Source organism: Macroventuria anomochaeta (genome assembly GCF_010093625.1).
Source record: "Macroventuria anomochaeta strain CBS 525.71 unplaced genomic scaffold BU25scaffold_7, whole genome shotgun sequence".
NCBI classification, from domain to species: domain Eukaryota; kingdom Fungi; phylum Ascomycota; class Dothideomycetes; order Pleosporales; family Didymellaceae; genus Macroventuria; species Macroventuria anomochaeta.
In genome coordinates, this window is record NW_022985368.1 from 741,437 (window position 1) to 758,042 (window position 16,606).

Sequence of the window (16,606 nt, forward strand, 5' to 3'; positions counted from 1 at the left end):
AAGTATCCGTCCTGCACCAGCAATGCCGTTACTGCGGAAGTGAGCCCTCCCAACAATGACTGCCCCTCTTCACATGCAAGGGGTTCTAGCGTGGTGTTGTTGGCTGCAGCTTCACGCTTGCCTGGTGAAGTCCATCTTTCGGCACACTTGCTAACCGCGACTAGCTGCGCATACCCCCACGGTACACGCCCGGCAACTAGGCTGATAGCCTGAGGCAAACATCGCGTCCTTGAAAGCCTCCAGGGGAGCTACCGCCTTATCGTCGCCGTCATCAACTTCCCCGCCCGTCATGTCTGCCGCGATCGAGAACGAGGACCTGGAGGAGCTCTCCCTGAGCATGCCCGCACCGCGACGGGGAGGCGCGAGCACCACCAAGACGGTCGACTTCCAGGCTCCCGCCGAGCCTGTCCTCCCGGCGCCCTCGGTAGAACCGAACAAGGCACGGGACTCGAAGGCAAGCCAGCGATTAGGGCAGTATACGATCGTCAAGACGCTGGGCGAGGGCTCGTTCGGCAAGGTGAAACTGGCGACACATCAGGTCAGCGGGCAGAAGGTCGCTCTGAAGATCATAAACCGGAAGAGACTGGTGACACGAGACATGGCAGGCAGGATAGAGCGCGAGATTCAGTATCTGCAGCTGCTGCGGCATCCACACATCATCAAGCTGTGTGTCAAGAGATCACTCCGGGTATGTGCTAGACTGACATAGGCATAGGTATACAGTCATAACTACGCCCACTGAAATCATCATGGTCCTCGAGTACGCTGGAGGAGAGCTCTTCGACTACATTGTCAACAACGGGAGGTTGCAGGAGGACAAAGCGCGCAAGTTCTTCCAGCAAATTGTCTGCGCCGTGGAGTACTGCCACCGACACAAGATTGTACATCGAGATTTGAAGCCGGAGAACCTGCTCTTGGACGATCAGTACAACGTCAAAATCGCCGACTTTGGACTCAGCAACATCATGACAGACGGGAACTTCCTGAAGACGAGCTGTGGTTCTCCGAACTACGCCGCGCCAGAAGTCATCTCCGGAAAGCTGTACGCAGGTCCAGAAGTCGATGTCTGGAGCTGTGGTGTCATCCTCTACGTTCTGCTTGTTGGACGACTGCCTTTCGACGACGAGTATATCCCCACGCTGTTCAAGAAGATCGCTGCAGGCAACTACAGCATACCGAACTATCTGTCACCTGGCGCCGTCTCATTGATCAAGAAGATGCTTATGGTCAATCCTGTACATCGCATCACCATTGGAGAGATTCGCATGGATCCATGGTTCACGAAAGATCTTCCTGCATACCTCGAGCCACCGATCCAAGAATTCTTCGACACAGGCATCGACCCCAACAAGGCCATAGATCCCAAAGCCGTTGCGCCATCACAGCCAGCCCCCGTTGTCCAGAAGCTGCACGAAACCGTTGTCTCGAAGCTGGGCAAGACGATGGGTTATGCGAGACATGATGTTCAGGAAGCGCTAGCGCGCGACGAACCTAGTGCTATCAAGGATGCGTACTTGATTGTTCGCGAAAATCAGATCATGAAGGCAAATCGTAAGTGGACCTCCCCAGCTCAAGCCACTTTGCGGGGTGCATGTGTACCCCAGCCGTGCGTTTCCAGGCCGCGGACCTGGTACAGCATAGTCTGAGTTCGTGAAAGGCATGTTGCAGTACGCTGACTCTTGAGTATAGCACTCCTGACAAACGAGCAAAACCTGCAACCATTCCTAGCATCGTCACCTCCAACCGGTCATGACTATCTGAGCCAATCTATACCTCAAGTCATGGCCGGTGGCTCTCGTCCCCAGATCATCCCACCCCCTTCAGCCGACCACGAACGCGCAAGACAGGGTTCAAATGCGAGCAGTCAGCTTGCAAATGTCCGTAGTCCCGTGAGCACCATCGCCATCCTACCCAGCAGTCTCACAGAATATCACACTGCCTATATGAAGGGTCATCCAAGACCACTACCCTCTCAAGGCGCCGAAGGCTTACCGTCAACTGGACAGACTGAGGAACAGCGCGCCGCTAATGCTCGACGACTGAAGCCAAACTTCCGAACACTTCCAGATCCGCAACGACCGCGGCCGGAGCCCATGACGGCTCTGCCAGCGAAGAAAGCAAGACCAACCAAATGGCAATTCGGCATTCGGTCACGGAACCAGCCCGCTGAAGCAATGCTCGCAATCTTTAAAGCGCTCAAAGCCATGGGCGCCGACTGGGAAATCCCCGAACCACGCAAAGTCGGAGGTCGAAGCGGCTCGCGCTCCCGCAGCGGATCCCAAGGCTCCCAAGAACAGTCTGGCTCGCGATCACGAACCCACTCCCAAAGCTCCTCGATATCCTCCCACTCCTCCGAAGGCGATGCCCGCTCCGACGACGAAGACTCTCCCCACCGCAAACCCCTCACCGTGCGCAACGCAGACTCAGAAGAACCCCGTGGCCGCCAGAAACGCCACTACAACCACACAAATGACTGGGGCTACCGCGTCCCCGAAGACCCCTGGGTCATCAACGCGCGGTTCCGCAAGGACGGCATGTTCCCCCCCGGCGTCGCGCATCCGAGTTCCACACACTCGAGTCGCGTCGATCTGCACCGCGATCCTGAGGCCCGTAGACGCAGCTCTACGACGACTAGCAACTCCAGTCATGCTGTGGATGGTATGACGAATGCCGACAATGGTAATGAGGGCGAGTACCCGCAGCCCGACGAAGCAGTCTGGATATACATGTCCATCCAACTCTACTCCATCGACCGCGACTTCTTCGTCGTCGACTTTAAATGCGCCGGGTACGAACGCCTGGTCTCCAACCTCGTGCGCGAAATCAAAGCAAATCCCGAGGTGGACTTTTCTTCTTCCCATCGTAGCAAGCATCAGCATGAGGATGGCTGGGATGACGAGCAGGGCGTTTGGAGGAGGCTGGATGAGGGCGAGCCGTTGCCTGATGAAGTGGCGAGCGAATTGAAGGGTGGGAGGGGTGTGCTGAGGGAGAGGACAGAGGAGGTTGGCGCGGGACGGATCGAGGGGGAGAAGGTGTGTACGAGTCCGTTTCCATTTTTGGATGTGGCTAGTACGTTGATTTTGCAATTGAGCGGGGAGTAGGGAGGAGGGAGATGATGTGCGTGGGTGTTGAGACGTGGAGGTGGAGCGATAAAAAAAGATGTTAGACCAGCAAGGCGAATGGAGTAGGCGCAGTATGTAGACACAGGGATGGAAATACCCGACTCGATGTCCGGCGGTAATGTGAAATCGTATAATCACTCTCCCACCCCTTCTCACACAGTGGCTACGCAACCACTCTCCCAAACCCAAACCCCCGAACCCCATTGCTCACCCATACCCCCTCCCCAACTTCAACCGTCCCAACATCGATCGGCTCCTCCATACAAAACCCCTTCCCCAGCGCCCACCGCCTGCTCGTTCCCCTCTGCCCGCCGGCCCCGACCTTCGCACTCCTAACACTATGCCCCCAGCGCCCAGCGAACGGCTTCCTTAACTCGCCCTCGTCTTGCTGGCCCTGACCTTCCTCCGAGCCTTGATTCATCGGATTGCTCGCGCTGCTCGCACTGCTGAGCTTGAATGCGGAGGGTACGCCGACGGGGGGCGTTACCCAGCGCCCGCCGCGGAAGAAGTACAAGGATGTTAGGGTGCCTTCTGTTACTTCGTTGACTTCATTGTAGAGTATGACCTCTCTATGCACCGCGCTGGCCTGGTTGTCTGGCAGAGCGCGGGACCGACTCGCGTCGTACACCCCCCGCTCCGTGGTCTTGAGGAGTGTGTAGGGGGATGAGGGCGTTGGAGAGGTGTCGAGTCTGAGGCGCCATTCTGTGGGCGGGGGGGTGTGTGGAGTGTTCTTCGATTGGGAGGCTGACGCTGGATGGTAGTTTGGGGTTTGGTTCCCCGCTGGGAGGACGTCGCCGGAGCCGAGGGTGAGTGCGCCGCCTGTTAAGGGTGAGGGTTTGAATTCTTTTGGTTGCGGTGGCTGCGCGGATTGAGAGGAGTCGCCTGCGGGTAGAGAATGCGGGGGTCCTAGGTTCAGTGCTCCACCTGTCAGGGGCGAGGGCTTGGACTCTTTTTTCTTTTGAGCTGGATGCAGCTGCGGAGCTGAGTGAGGCGGATCGAAAGATGCCGGGTAGAGAGTCGATAACGGTACAGCGGGAAGGGGCAAGAAGTCCACGGTCATGTTCGCTGACTTGTCGAAGAGGATGCGTAGCTTTAATGGCCCGTCCCCCTTTCCCTCTTCTGCCTGCCACTCCTTGACCCTGTTTGACAGCTCTTTGTGTAAAGCAGGGCCATCAGCTAGGGCCGAGGTTACAAGGTCGAAGTCGAAGTGCTGTGCTGCTTCAACCATGCGGTCCCGGTGGTAGGCGAGCATGTAGAAGGGCGATGGGGTCATGAAGTTTAGATCTTGGCGCGAGTTCTCGGAAGAAGTGAGGAGAAGAGGATCATAGAGGAGGGAGGTGAAGAGCTGGAATGCTGGTGACGATGACATGTTGGATGGTTGTATGAAGGCTGGTACAGGCCCCTTGTAACGCAGCCTTCTCGCCAGGAGTAAAGCGAGGACTGCTTCGTGTGTGCTCGCTGGAGTGTAGCAGGTACGCTGGCAACGATCATCAGTAACAAAGAATCTGGCGGTGCCGGACGCCCTATGCTCTGTGGAGGTTGTTAATGTGGTCGACGGGTGTGGTCCACTACTTCGCTTCTAAACTCCGATTACGCCGGTCAACTGATGCCGTGATACCGGCATGATCTGCTGCAAAACATGGCAAGGGAGGGTGCTTTCCAAGCGTCTGCACCCCATTCAGATGGGTCGCAAAAGTCACGGAAACGTACTACAGGAATGTAGAAGACTAACATGGGCAGGTGAGAGCTCTGGGGTATGGGCGAGGACTGTCACGTGAAAGAAACGGTAGCAGGAGTGCGTGTGTCGACGACAATGCAGCGGAATGCGCGCGAATGTACACGGAGACAATGCTGGCCATTCCATAGACGTGCAGGACGGAAAAGTGGAAACTAACGGTGAAGGAGGCTGTGGTGTTGACGTGTTTGGCAAGGACGACCATGAAGTCATCCGAGCATTGACCAAGCTCTCCCAAGTGAATTTCCTACGCGCAGCTTCTGCAGCGCCCCATCCACCACCACCGCCATTGAGCGCCCTCCCCTTCGACATTGTATTCTCATCGCTTTAATATTCTCTTTTGCACCATGGCCAACGCTTCTGGCAACGCACCCGCGCCGGTGCTCAGCGCACCAGGCCCCTTCCCCGTAGGCATCCCCGAGACAGGCACAAGCTCCTTCTGGGACCGGTTATCGAACTGGGCATCCGAGAACAAGGGCGTCGTCTACACGATCGCCGGAGTGACGCTCGTCGTCGGCGCGGGCGGCGCCATCTACTACTTCAACTCATCAGACTCCTCGACAGACGCCTCGGCGCCCGGCACAGCGAACAAGCGCAAGAAGCAGCGCGAGCGGAGGCGCGAGAAGGAGCGGGCGGCGAAGGAGACCGCGGCCAAGGAGGAGCCCAAGACAGGTGCGCAGCCGGACGAGACGGCGCTGACCAAGACCGGGGCTGATCAGACGGCAGAAGCAAAGAAGGCGTCGGCAGCAGCGACACCAGAGGACGAGCTCCCCGAGGTCGACGAGAGCACAGTGGGCGGGCTGTCGGAGGAGGTGCGTAGACGTTGCTTCGGACATGCACAAGGCTAATCTGCGCAGGAGCGCAAAGACCACGCGGCCAAGCTCAAGGCCGCCGGCAACAAGGCGTACGGGTCGAAGGACTACAACCGCGCCATCGAGCTCTACGGCAAGGCCATCCTGTGCAAGCAGGACCCCGTCTTCTACTCGAACCGCGCCGCATGCTACAACGCCATGTCCGACTGGGACAAGGTCATCGAGGACACGACGGCCGCCATCAACCTCGACAACGAGTACGTCAAGGCGCTGAACCGCCGCGCAAACGCCTACGAGCAGGTCGAGCGCAACAGCGAGGCCCTCCTCGACTACACCGCCAGCTGCATCATCGACGGCTTCCGCAACGAGAGCAGCGCGCAGAGCGTCGAGCGCCTGCTGAAGAAGGTCGCCGAGCAGAAGGGCAAGGCCATCCTCGCTTCCAAGGAGAAGAAGCTGCCCAGCCCCACCTTCGTCACCAACTACCTGCAGAGCTTCCGGCCCAAGCCTGCGCCCGCCGGTCTCGAGGACGATGTCGAGCTCGACGAGGAGAGCGGCAAGGGCCAGCTGCGCAAGGGTCTCAAGGCCATGGGCACCAAGACGGCAGAGGGCTACGCCGAGGCCGCCTCAGCCTTCGACCGCGCCCTCGAGCTCGGAGACCTCGGGGAGCACGAGGCTTTTGCGTATAACATGCGCGGAACCTTCCGCTACCTCAAGGGCGACAACGAGGACGCCCTGCACGACATGGACAAGAGCGTTGAGCTCCAGCCTTCATTGACACAGAGCTTCATCAAGCGCGCCAGCATGCATTTGGAGCTCGGTATGTGCCCCAACGAAACCAACCACCCAACCACCCAACTACCCAACTACCCATCTACCCAACTACCCATCTACCCATCTACCCATCTACCCATCTACCAGCAGACACTGACTCGCAGCAGCCAACCCTGAGGCCGCCGAAGCCGACTTCGCAACCGCCCTCGCACAGAACGAGAAGGACCCCGACATCTTCTACCACCGCGCACAGCTCCACTTCATCAAGTCCGAGTTCGGCGAGGCCGCAAAGGACTACCAGCGCTCCATCGACCTGGACGAGACCTTCATCTTCTCGCACATCCAGCTCGGTGTCACGCAGTACAAGATGGGCTCCATCGCCTCCTCCATGGCCACGTTCCGCCGCTGCATGAAGAACTTCTCCCAAGTCCCCGACGTCTACAACTACTACGGCGAGCTGCTCCTCGACCAGCAAAAGTACCAGGAAGCCATCGAGAAATTCGACACCGCCGTCGAAATGGAGAAGAGCAGCAAGCCGCTTGGCATGAACGTGCTGCCCCTCATCAACAAGGCCCTCGCGCTGTTCCAGTGGAAGAACGACTTCTCCGACGCCGAAAAGCTGTGCGAGAAGGCCCTCATTATCGACCCTGAGTGCGACATTGCGGTAGCCACTATGGCGCAATTGCTCCTCCAGCAGGGCAAGGTGACCGAGGCACTCAAGTACTTTGAGCGCGCGGCAGAGCTGTCGAGGACAGAAGGCGAGATTGTCAATGCGCTCAGCTATGCCGAGGCCACCAGGACGCAGCTCGAGGTGCAGGAGAAGTACCCTAAGCTTGCGAGCAGATTGGGCGCTATGGGCGCTGCTGCTGGCGCTGGTGGGTTCGGTATGCGGTGAGTGACACCGAGATGCTGAAGGTTGGGTGTTGGAAATGTTCGAACTTGTAATTACTACTACTCTCCTCGGACGAAATGTCTTCTCATGTGTATCGACGTTGTAAAATGTACATGTACACCAGCTTGAAACGAATTATCAATCTTGAACGTCTTTGAGCATGCTCCAGATCCATTGCCAAACAGCACTGTGCGTCACCGATCCGTCCAGTCCAGCTCAACACCCTCATTCGAACATGTTCACGGCAACGTGCCTTGCCCGTTACCCCCTTGTCAGCCATTTGACCAAACTCCCACCACGCGGCTGGCACACGCTCCACCGACGGCTGGTAAAAGTGGCAAAGGAGCAACAAGCGCAGACATTCCTAGAGTTTGTTGAGGTGGCCTATGTTTGTTTGACAGTATACAGTGCACAGCTTCACAGCAGCGTAGCATTGAACGAAAGATCGAGAAATGTAAGCTCTGTCAGAGCGCTTAGAATTCGCATTATTCGTATTATCGCGAGAGCAGTATGTAGTCCTTCCTTTTTGCAAAGAAGAGAAGCCCGCCTAGAGCCGTGAACGCCGTGAAGGGTATCTCAACAAAAGTAGTTACAACGAAGAGAAGAAGTTTGCACCACCAGTCCCTCCACCATAGACCATGCTACGTGCCACGTTTCCCATGCTACGCACTCAAAGATCGTGTACTGTTCGTGACATTGCCAAAGCAACTGTGTCGTCCCAAATCAGCCAACGAGCAATTGAGCGGCCCGACACCCTAGCTCGGGACATTATAGCTCACGCTCTTGGGGCCGAAGATCCAGTCTAAACTCGTCAGTTCTCACTCACACCTTTTCGGTAACAACGAAACTTACACTGCGCGCTGTACTCAACCTCGAAAGCGGCCTTCTGGCCCTTGCACGTAGTCGGCTTGTTACCACCGGCGGTTTCGATGCGGTACACCGTATCAATACCGCCCTGGCTGAGACTCTTCGTGTCCTTGAGGAGCAGCCACTTGATCGCGCCCTCAGCGTTCGTTCCCGGGCAGGAGGAAGTTGGGGCGTCGGTCTCGTTCAGTTTGCCGACTACAGTCAGAGGGTATGGGGACGCGGAGAGGTGGTCGAGAGCGAAGACGGGCGACGCGCCGCTGAAGAAGTGGTGCCCGAGAAGGTGCTCGAAGCCGAGCGACTGCAGGTTCTGCGTGAACCGGGTGGGCTGAGAGGAAAGGGATAGGGCAAGCGGCGATATGGAGGGAATGGTCCATTTGGCGAAGGGGTCGTTGTTCAGGTGTGTGCCGATGTCGTAGAGGTTGGCTGTATAGTGTTAGACGAATTGCCTACCTCAGACGGAAAGAGGTCTTACCAGTTGCACCGGTTGTACCGGGAGCAGCGTCTTCGTCGCCGGTCGCGCAGGTGTAGTTCTGTGTGCCAATGCCGAGGACGACGTACTTGAGCTGCAGACCGTCTGGAGCTGGCAGAGCGCTCTTGGGCATCAGCTTGGCGAGCTTGTCGAGGTTGCTTGCTGGAGTGTAGGTCTGCGTCTGCTTTGCCGGGAGAGCATTAACTGAGCCGGTGAGGAGGGCGAGTGCCGACACCGTAGCTGAGAGTGTGAAGCGCATGGTGACGAGGATGGAAGAGATGTCGAGGAAGCTTGGAGGTGGAAGGTGGAAGGTAGAACAAAACTGATTGATTGAAGGTGACGAAGAAATTTCCCCACACTGTCCGCTTTGGCCTTCACGTTCACCAAGGAAGGAGGCAGTCAGTGTCGTCGGCGTGCAGCTTCTCCGATTACCAGGCGGTTAACTTTCTTATACCTCTTTTCCCGTTCACCTTCATCCCTGCTCTTCGACGTTGGACAGACCGCGCCTGCATGCTAGTCCACGCGCCATCTACATGCGAGTAAGTGGAGGCGGCCATCTTCGCGACCGGATCCATCTGCTACCCGTAAGGCGACATGCATCTTGGAGCTGGTGTGACCTGGGGATGCTCCTAGCGCGAGTGTAATAGATGGCGCCTTGCCCGGAGTAGCAGGCGGGTCCCAAACCTTGTCTCGCTGTAAGCGCTGATACGTCCAAAATGGAAGTGTGAACAAGTACCCTGGGCGTTACGGCGGGAGTGCATGCACACTGCCTGTCTGAGCCGCATGGCGATGGCGCTGCTTTTCGTGTTGAGCCTCCATTCGCACGACAAGGTCTTGTGGGTGTTGGTTGTTTGACATTGCCTCCACAGGATCGCGGCAAAGCAACGAAGTCTGCCTCACGCAAGGCGAAAAGGATGATGCCCAACAACAAGTATGAAAGCCTCTCAGGCGTCCTGTCGAGGAACCAACAACTTCAGGACTACTCGACGAAGCCAATTTGAGGCTGGATCATTGTTCCTTTCCTGAACGAACAAGAGGTTGGGTAATGGTCGGAGCTTCCTGCAGGCGCCATGCAGATAAACGGCTGGTAAATTGCCCAGATGCAGTCGAAAAGGCCGCAAATGACGCGAAAATAGTATGCACGAGCTATTGGATAGCCCCGCTTTTAGCTTGAATGTGAGCTAATTGTTGGCGGCGCTTACATACATCAGACTGCGGAGTCGTATGCTACACCGAAGTCAGCACACGCGGCACAAGATGATGCGGCAGACCTGGCAGAGCTCTGATAACACAGGCGACTGCGAAATATCTGACATTGAAGTTGCGCTATTGAAGGCGACGTTTGTAGAGTTGGAAGATCTGGAGGTCACCAAAGCCTGAGACCTCTATGCATACCACGCGCATGCAATCTCCACAAACTCCAAGTAAAGCAGAATACCTCAAAACCATGTTTAGTGCCTTTTTTGACCGGAGAAGCCAAATCCAGCGACACACTAGCCTCCTGCATGTCAGCGAAAGGAGTGAATTAGCATGCTTTTTCCAACACATGTGGAGATTTGGGGACCCGCATCACAAGCATGCTTCTCGGTTATGCGGATTATCAGTCTGCTCGCCGACAGATTCAATGCATGGTAAATCATGGGTATTGGCAGTGGATCATTGGCTTGGCTTCTGGGGGTCTTTGCTGTAGAAGGATGAGGAGTTGCTGAGCGGCCGCTAGAAACGGCTACGGGAAGTGGGGCTCCACTTTGACCCCCTCACCGATTTGCAGGTCATCCTGACAAGCAGTGCCAACAATGCATGCACTATCTTACAACTTGAACCTAACATCGGTCTGACATCTGTCTGCGATATTTCCAACATCCAACTGTTCACATAGGTCAATCTGCAGGCTAGGGCGGGGCGATACCCATAGAATGGCCACAGGATGATGGATATACTATCATCGAGTGCTAGCGCACTTGGTCTCTGGGCATATGCTTTACTGCCGTTGTTGGTGGGTATGTTCACATGCAAGCATATACACGCTGACTTGTTTAAACTAGGCTATCTGGCTGTATGGTGTTTACAATGCTTGGCTTCATCCTTTACGTCAGTACCCAGGACCGCTCCTTTGGCGAGCCTTCCGAGTCTCTTACGTAGTGTCGATGCACAAGGGTCAGTTGCACAGACGACTGAAGGAGTTTCATACCACCTACGGGCCTATCGTCCGCATTGCCCCCGATGAGCTCTCCTACGCAGATAGTAGAGCATGGAAAGACATCTACGCAAGCCGGCCTGGCCATCAGGTGTTTCCAAGGAATAGGACTTGGTTCAAGAAGCAGAGTCCAGATGAACCACTTTCGATCATGGGCTTTGATGAAGCTGCCCATGCGAGATATAGGCGTGCCTTCGCCAACGCCTTCTCTGATAAGAGCTTGAGAGACCAAGCGCCGATCATTGAAGGCTACGTTAACATTCTCACCTCAAGACTGCAGGAATCATCACCGAGCCCTGTGGACTTGGAGCATTTATTCGAGTGTGTAGCTTTCGACATCGGCAGTGACCTCTCATTCGGCGAATCCTTCGATTCTCTCAAGAACGGGAAGATACATCCTTGGGTCGAAGTAGCCAAGGGCTTTGGTAAAGGTATTGCGCTTGTCGCTTCACTCAACAAGTATCCGCCGGTGGACCGCCTTCTGCGGCTTATCATTCCAAAGAAGGTCTTGGAGAAGATGAAGAATCACGCGCTGATGAGCAGTGCCATGACGCAGAAGCGCCTGGCCATGGCTACCGACCGGCCAGACTTTGTGACTCCAACCAAGAAGTACGTCGACGCCAAAGGCGGCATAGAGGGTAAAGAGTGGGACATCAACCTCATGATTCTTGTTTTTGCTTCCAGCGAAACACTAGCCTCAGCTTTGACGGCCATCTTCCGCGAACTCGTCCAACACCCAGGCGCCCTCCAACGTCTGAGCACGGAGCTCCGCTCCACTTTCTCTTCAGAAGAGGAGATCACCATAGCCTCAACGACCCATCTGCCCTACCTAAACGCAGTTGTAAACGAAGGCCTCCGCCTCGACCCACCCCCCGTAATAACACCACCCAAAGTCGTTCCCCTAGGTGGAGATACAGTGTGCGGCCGTTTTGTTACAGCCGGTGTACGTCTCACCCCACTTACCCCCTTTCTTCTTCCCAAGTTCCCACGTCAACCGTCACATGTGTATCTGCTAACCATTCTATGCAGACCTACGTAGCCTACAACCAATTCTCCGGCAACCGGCAACCCTACAACTTCCACCTGCCCAACACCTTCCTACCCGAACGCTTTCTGCCGTCTCACCGAAACGAAAACGACAACATGGCTGCCTTTCAGCCGTTCGGTATGGGAAGACATCAGTGTATTGGATTGAAGTTGGCATATGCGGAGATGAGGGTCGTTGTTGCGAGGGTGGTGTGGAGGTTTGATTTGAGATTGGCTGATGAGCGGGATAGGTTTGATTGGAGTGAACAAGCTACGTATCTCACGTGGGAGAAGAGGCCGCTGAATGTTGTGGTTAGGAGGGCGAAAGGGCTTCCGTAGGGCGGAAAAAGGAAGGGGCCCTTCAGATGTGGGTTTCGCCAGGCGGAGTTACATGGACCGTCTGCGGTTCAATCGGAATGTGCGAATGCATTTCATATAGAGACTACCCTGGAGTGTCGCCTACAAGCAGGACCATGGCCACAAGGTAAGCTTAGGACTTTCTATTTGACAAGATCATCATATAAGACTCATAAAAACATGAGAGGATGTGAGATAAGATGCCATGTGCAATTCTAGTTCTGAGACAGATAACAAACATGTGTGCACATGCCAGTACCTGTCTCTCAGCTTGGGAGGTGCCCAACCAACACCAGATCATTTCAATCTGCATCTGCTGTTGTTCTCACAAGCAGCGAAACCCATTTTCTTGCACTCGAGGTAAAGACAACGGCCACCGCTTGATCACGCGACACCACGCCAAACCTAGCTAGCTGCCTCCAAACACGACCCCCCCCCCCAACGCGCAACACAGCCCTCGATCAAGCCTTCCCGCACAAAGAAAGTACCGGCTACCTCGGCCGATGATACGCCTCGCCCTTCACTGTCTCACGTGACACCTACGCAGCCTGCGAACTGTAAATGACAGTACAGAGAGCGCAATTACTCGGCGATGAGAAAGTAGCGAAGGAGATGCTGAGGACAACGAGTCCGAAGCTCGTCGGGCGCTGGGGAGGAGGGTTAGGCGGTAAGATTCAGGATCAGAGTGGGTATTCCGGGGAATGGGTTATCCGGGAAGGAGAGCTAGTTTACGCGTACTTCAGTTGAAGCTGTGGTGAAGGGGGGGGGGGGTTATGCACAGGCTCTTGTGTCTGAAGAGGAGGAGGCTTCGAAGAAGAGGATGTCTATACCGCATCTAGGGTTGGATTTGCGCAGAGGAACGCTGGTGTTGATTGACTTTGATGGGGTGAGATTGTTGTGGAAGGTGGCGATGGAGACGGATTCATAACCACAGCAATGTCATGCTGGCTTTGATCAAGCCCTCCCGCGTGACTGGGCGCGTGCCGTTGTCTTCGTCTCGAGTCCGCAGGATCTGTTTTCACTGCTTGGGTGGGATGCTGCGTTGCAGAGTGAAAGTGTGCGCCTAGCGTACGTAGTCAAGAACCGAGAACGATGTATGATGTATTGTGTAACCACGCTATGTCTGTTGCCTGTCTAGAAAATCTCCTGATCATCATACGCCCTCACCTCCTCCAAATGCGCCTTGACCTGTGAATAGTCTCTGCACACGTGCTTCGAATCCCATCCATCACTCCCCCCGTTGTGGTCAGGGAATGTGGTCTCCAATCCTTCCAGGGCGAGATCTGCCGAGCACATAATCGCCTGACGCATATAGTCGAAGCAATGGATCATGTGCCAGTGATGATCCTCGGGCAGTTTTGTGTTCGACGTGAGTCCAGAATACACCTCGACGACCGCATAAAGACAGTGGAGTTGATGCGTCATCGAGGTGGTGAAAACGGTCTTGTTTTGGTCCCACACGATGGGGGTAGGCAGGTCGTGGTAATCCTGCGGCCGCTTGATGTGCTGGAAGCCCATCCCCACCGGGATTAACTCATTCCAGGCAGCTAGGGTTTCGGGCTTGAAGAAGTCCGAGGTGTTGTAGGGCGCGAATGTCTGGTTGACTTGGAAGGTTGTAATTTTCGTTGGGACTAGGCGGTGTTAGTAGGTTGAGAGAAGCGATGGGCATCGAAAGGGAACGTACTGTGTGGACCCCAGCCGGTCATGTCGCCACCAACTTCTCTCTCGCTAGTTGTGGCGGCTCGTGTCCATTTTGAGTCCATCAAAAGGCCTTGTTCGCGGGCTAGCAGGCCGATGATGATGACTTGGAGGGCGATGACGATGAACCATCGTAGTGCTGATAGGCACGGTGGGCAGAGTACGTCTCTCCGTGATCTGGACGGTCGTATGTAGTCGTTTGATGCCCATGCCTTCTCACCGCCAACGAGAGACTCGACTTCGGTTGATGAGTCGTCGTCGTGGTGGTCTTGTGGCCGAACGTCTGTGTACTGGTGTTGTCGAGGCATGATGTGTGATTAGGGTAGTGACACCAGGTCTGTGAAGTAGATTATAAAGAAGAGAAGGTGAGCACAGCTGGAGAGCCAGAGGCAGCAGGGCGCCAGCGAGGATAAATGCTCAGAAGCGTGCGGGTGGGCCCACTTGGCTTTGTTGCGACCGGACATGTTTGGCATCGCCTGCCGCTCATGAGTCGGCAGAGCGCTTTCTCTTTCCTTCGAAAAACGAAAGACCTTTTCGAGTGCGAAACAGACACTCTGAGACGGTATTGGAAGCATCGTACATGTCGTCTAGCCGACAAGCGTTAGCTCGTTGTGGTGAAACAGGTAATGAACCGCCAAGCGTGAGAGGCTAAATCCGCCTCCCGCACAAGCGAGCATGGTGCGAAGCCCAAGCTGAACGTCATCAGGGATGTTGTCTTCCAGCTGCTGTCCGATTGAGAACATCTTTGGTCGTTGGGCGACGGATACGAGGGTGGAAGCTCGCTGTGATCTGTCATTGCGGGCAAGGTCGTCAAAGTTGTCGCAGTGTACGATGAGGCATGCGAGAGTCGGATTGTGGCTTCGGAGGAGGAGAGTGATGCTGTCAGATGCTGGAGCTACATATGCAACGACGTGTGAGATACGAGTTAGGCAGTAACGCAGTGAACTTGCTGGCCTGTTGTGAACATCTGCGTGATGGTCGTTGAGGGATAGAAGGAGGCGACATGCTGTCAGTAACCTGACAGGATAGGAAAGTGGAGTGAGACAAGATGGCGTGCTGGTGTGAGGTTGAAGGGTTCGTGGAATTTCGAACATGGTAGTGTGTGCGTGTAGTGCATGTTACCTGTCCCTCCGGCTGTGGACTTGCATATAGCGGTTCCCGACTACTCGTCTCCAGGTATTTCGAATCCCTGACAAGTTGTTAATGTTGACCTCTAGTCAACATGAATCTCCGTCAACAAGCACTGAACGTCTGTTCACCGTCCTGATGCGTGAACATAGCACGGAGTATGTCATGGCGGATTGTGCTCAGGCAAGAGGGCTGACCTTGGGCGCATGGTGTCACCGAGCTGGCCAACGACTACGTGCATAGCATCATGCGATGGCGCAATCTTTGATCTGGATGCTGCTGTTGGTGCAGTTGGATGCAGATGCATGAAGTCGAATAGTGAATCGTATGGTGAAGAAAAGATCAAGTGATGACCTCTTCAGGGGTGCTTCGCGTAGTTCGCGTAAACGAGGACGCGCTAGCCGCTGACGGAGAACGATGGCCGTGCAGCGTGTTGCTGGACACTGAATACCACAGGGGCTCGAAAGTAGCCAGGTATGGTTGTTGACGCTGGCCCAGTTCACGACCAATGCTCTGCGCAATTCAGCGTTTGACACACAGATCGCTTCTGATGACCCATTTTTCGCCCTGAAGGACTTCGCGACCCTCGTGAAGCATGCAGTCTGCTCCATGCTTGTGCAGGAGTGCAAGACCGACGTCGAGTGCAACGACGAAGGGCTCTGGCTGTGACCCCCTGCTCTTCTTCTTCGGAGGATCAGGATAGAACACCGTTTCGCCACCGATGCACCCCGTTGCAGGAGACGTAAGATACAGCAGGAGCGTCCATGTGGTACGTCCAGGAATTGGTGGTGAGCCTGGAACAGTAACATTGTTGAAGTCATCATAGTGCTGGTCGAAGAACTGTCCCTTCGAGTATCGATAGATGCGAATGTTGGGGTTGAGGCCGATGACCTCGCCGCCCCAAAGCTCTTTGCGTTGATTCTCGGTAAGATTAAGACCCTCTCCAGTTGCAACGCCAGTGACCAGGTTCTTCAAGGACGTTCCGCTCCAGAGCCTCTCAGCGAAAGCGGGGTCATCGACCTGGAAACGGTCGTTGACACGGACTGCATCGCCCTTCTTGGGCTTGCCAGGCGTTGTGGTCAAGGGGAGAGAGGACAAGAACGAGACATAACTCTTGCAAAGAGCCGCCGTGAAAAAACCGGGTATTGTGACGATTTGCCCAGGAAGTACCTCGTGCAGCGACAGGTCTGACTCTGGAATTAGTGGAGTGAATGCAGGCCAGTTTGGTGTTTGCTGAGCTGGCCGCGGAGGCACTGAACCCTTGGGTACCGGCTCGACCTTCCTTTTCTTCTGAGCCATGAGGACGAGAGGGTTTGCGGATGAATTTGATGTCGTTGTGTCGTAATTGGGTTGTCCCCGCTCTGGTTGGTGAAGCTTGGATGTGCCCTAGGTGGTCCCTCGACACTCAAAATGTGGCATCAAGGGTACAGTGATGGAGTCTGTATAAATTTTGGTGCCCGTTCTTCTGCAGTGAATGCCTTTACACCTGTATATCTGCTGTAACAGCCAGTGTTACTAACTCCCGCATGCAC

At 55.4% G+C, this 16,606-nt stretch overlaps 8 protein-coding genes across 8 annotated transcripts; 3 read left to right on the forward strand and 5 right to left on the reverse strand.

Annotated features, from left to right (window-relative positions):
* The first annotated feature begins 30 nt into the window (after window positions 1–30).
* Window positions 31–3,239, forward strand: BU25DRAFT_387753 (serine threonine protein kinase-like protein SNF1p). Its single transcript, XM_033704444.1, has 3 exons — window positions 31–666; window positions 716–1,551; window positions 1,690–3,239. The coding sequence occupies exons 1-3, from the start codon at window positions 290–292 to the stop codon at window positions 3,099–3,101; spliced, it is 2,625 nt and encodes an 874-aa protein (XP_033564687.1). The 5' UTR covers window positions 31–289; the 3' UTR covers window positions 3,102–3,239.
* A 94-nt stretch (window positions 3,240–3,333) lies between these two features.
* On the reverse strand, window positions 3,334–4,491 carry BU25DRAFT_313121 (uncharacterized protein; the record flags this gene model as incomplete). Its single annotated transcript, XM_033702163.1, has 2 exons — window positions 3,334–3,941; window positions 4,047–4,491. Coding segments are annotated over 2 exons (1,053 nt in total), but the record flags the coding sequence as incomplete, so codon positions are not given.
* Window positions 4,492–5,099: 608 nt separating this feature from the next.
* Window positions 5,100–7,491, forward strand: BU25DRAFT_408428 (mitochondrial precursor proteins import receptor). The gene is made up of 4 exons (XM_033705816.1): window positions 5,100–5,529; window positions 5,584–5,669; window positions 5,715–6,486; window positions 6,608–7,491. Exons 1-4 carry the CDS (start codon window positions 5,205–5,207, stop codon window positions 7,333–7,335), a joined length of 1,911 nt encoding a protein of 636 aa, XP_033564689.1. The 5' UTR covers window positions 5,100–5,204; the 3' UTR covers window positions 7,336–7,491.
* A 358-nt stretch (window positions 7,492–7,849) lies between these two features.
* On the reverse strand, window positions 7,850–9,062 carry BU25DRAFT_258972 (uncharacterized protein). Its single transcript, XM_033701701.1, has 3 exons — window positions 8,672–9,062; window positions 8,185–8,622; window positions 7,850–8,134 (listed from the first exon to the last, which is right to left on the reverse strand). Exons 1-3 carry the CDS (start codon window positions 8,925–8,927, stop codon window positions 8,088–8,090), a joined length of 741 nt encoding a protein of 246 aa, XP_033564690.1. The 5' UTR covers window positions 8,928–9,062; the 3' UTR covers window positions 7,850–8,087.
* A 1,429-nt stretch (window positions 9,063–10,491) lies between these two features.
* BU25DRAFT_362774 (cytochrome P450) lies at window positions 10,492–12,380 on the forward strand. Its single transcript, XM_033703747.1, has 3 exons — window positions 10,492–10,664; window positions 10,714–11,808; window positions 11,895–12,380. The coding sequence occupies exons 1-3, from the start codon at window positions 10,596–10,598 to the stop codon at window positions 12,228–12,230; spliced, it is 1,500 nt and encodes a 499-aa protein (XP_033564691.1). The 5' UTR covers window positions 10,492–10,595; the 3' UTR covers window positions 12,231–12,380.
* Window positions 12,381–13,382: 1,002 nt separating this feature from the next.
* BU25DRAFT_335167 (uncharacterized protein) lies at window positions 13,383–14,254 on the reverse strand (the record flags this gene model as incomplete). The annotated part of the gene is made up of 2 exons (XM_033702576.1): window positions 13,383–13,879; window positions 13,933–14,254. 2 exons carry the CDS (start codon window positions 14,252–14,254, stop codon window positions 13,383–13,385), a joined length of 819 nt encoding a protein of 272 aa, XP_033564692.1.
* An 83-nt stretch (window positions 14,255–14,337) lies between these two features.
* BU25DRAFT_259138 (uncharacterized protein) lies at window positions 14,338–15,318 on the reverse strand. The gene has a single exon (XM_033701703.1). It carries the CDS (start codon window positions 15,038–15,040, stop codon window positions 14,534–14,536), a length of 507 nt encoding a protein of 168 aa, XP_033564693.1. The 5' UTR covers window positions 15,041–15,318; the 3' UTR covers window positions 14,338–14,533.
* Window positions 15,319–16,509, reverse strand: BU25DRAFT_259132 (uncharacterized protein). Its single transcript, XM_033701702.1, has one exon. The coding sequence runs from the start codon at window positions 16,371–16,373 to the stop codon at window positions 15,597–15,599; it is 777 nt and encodes a 258-aa protein (XP_033564694.1). The 5' UTR covers window positions 16,374–16,509; the 3' UTR covers window positions 15,319–15,596.
* Between the last annotated feature and the right edge of the window lie 97 nt (window positions 16,510–16,606).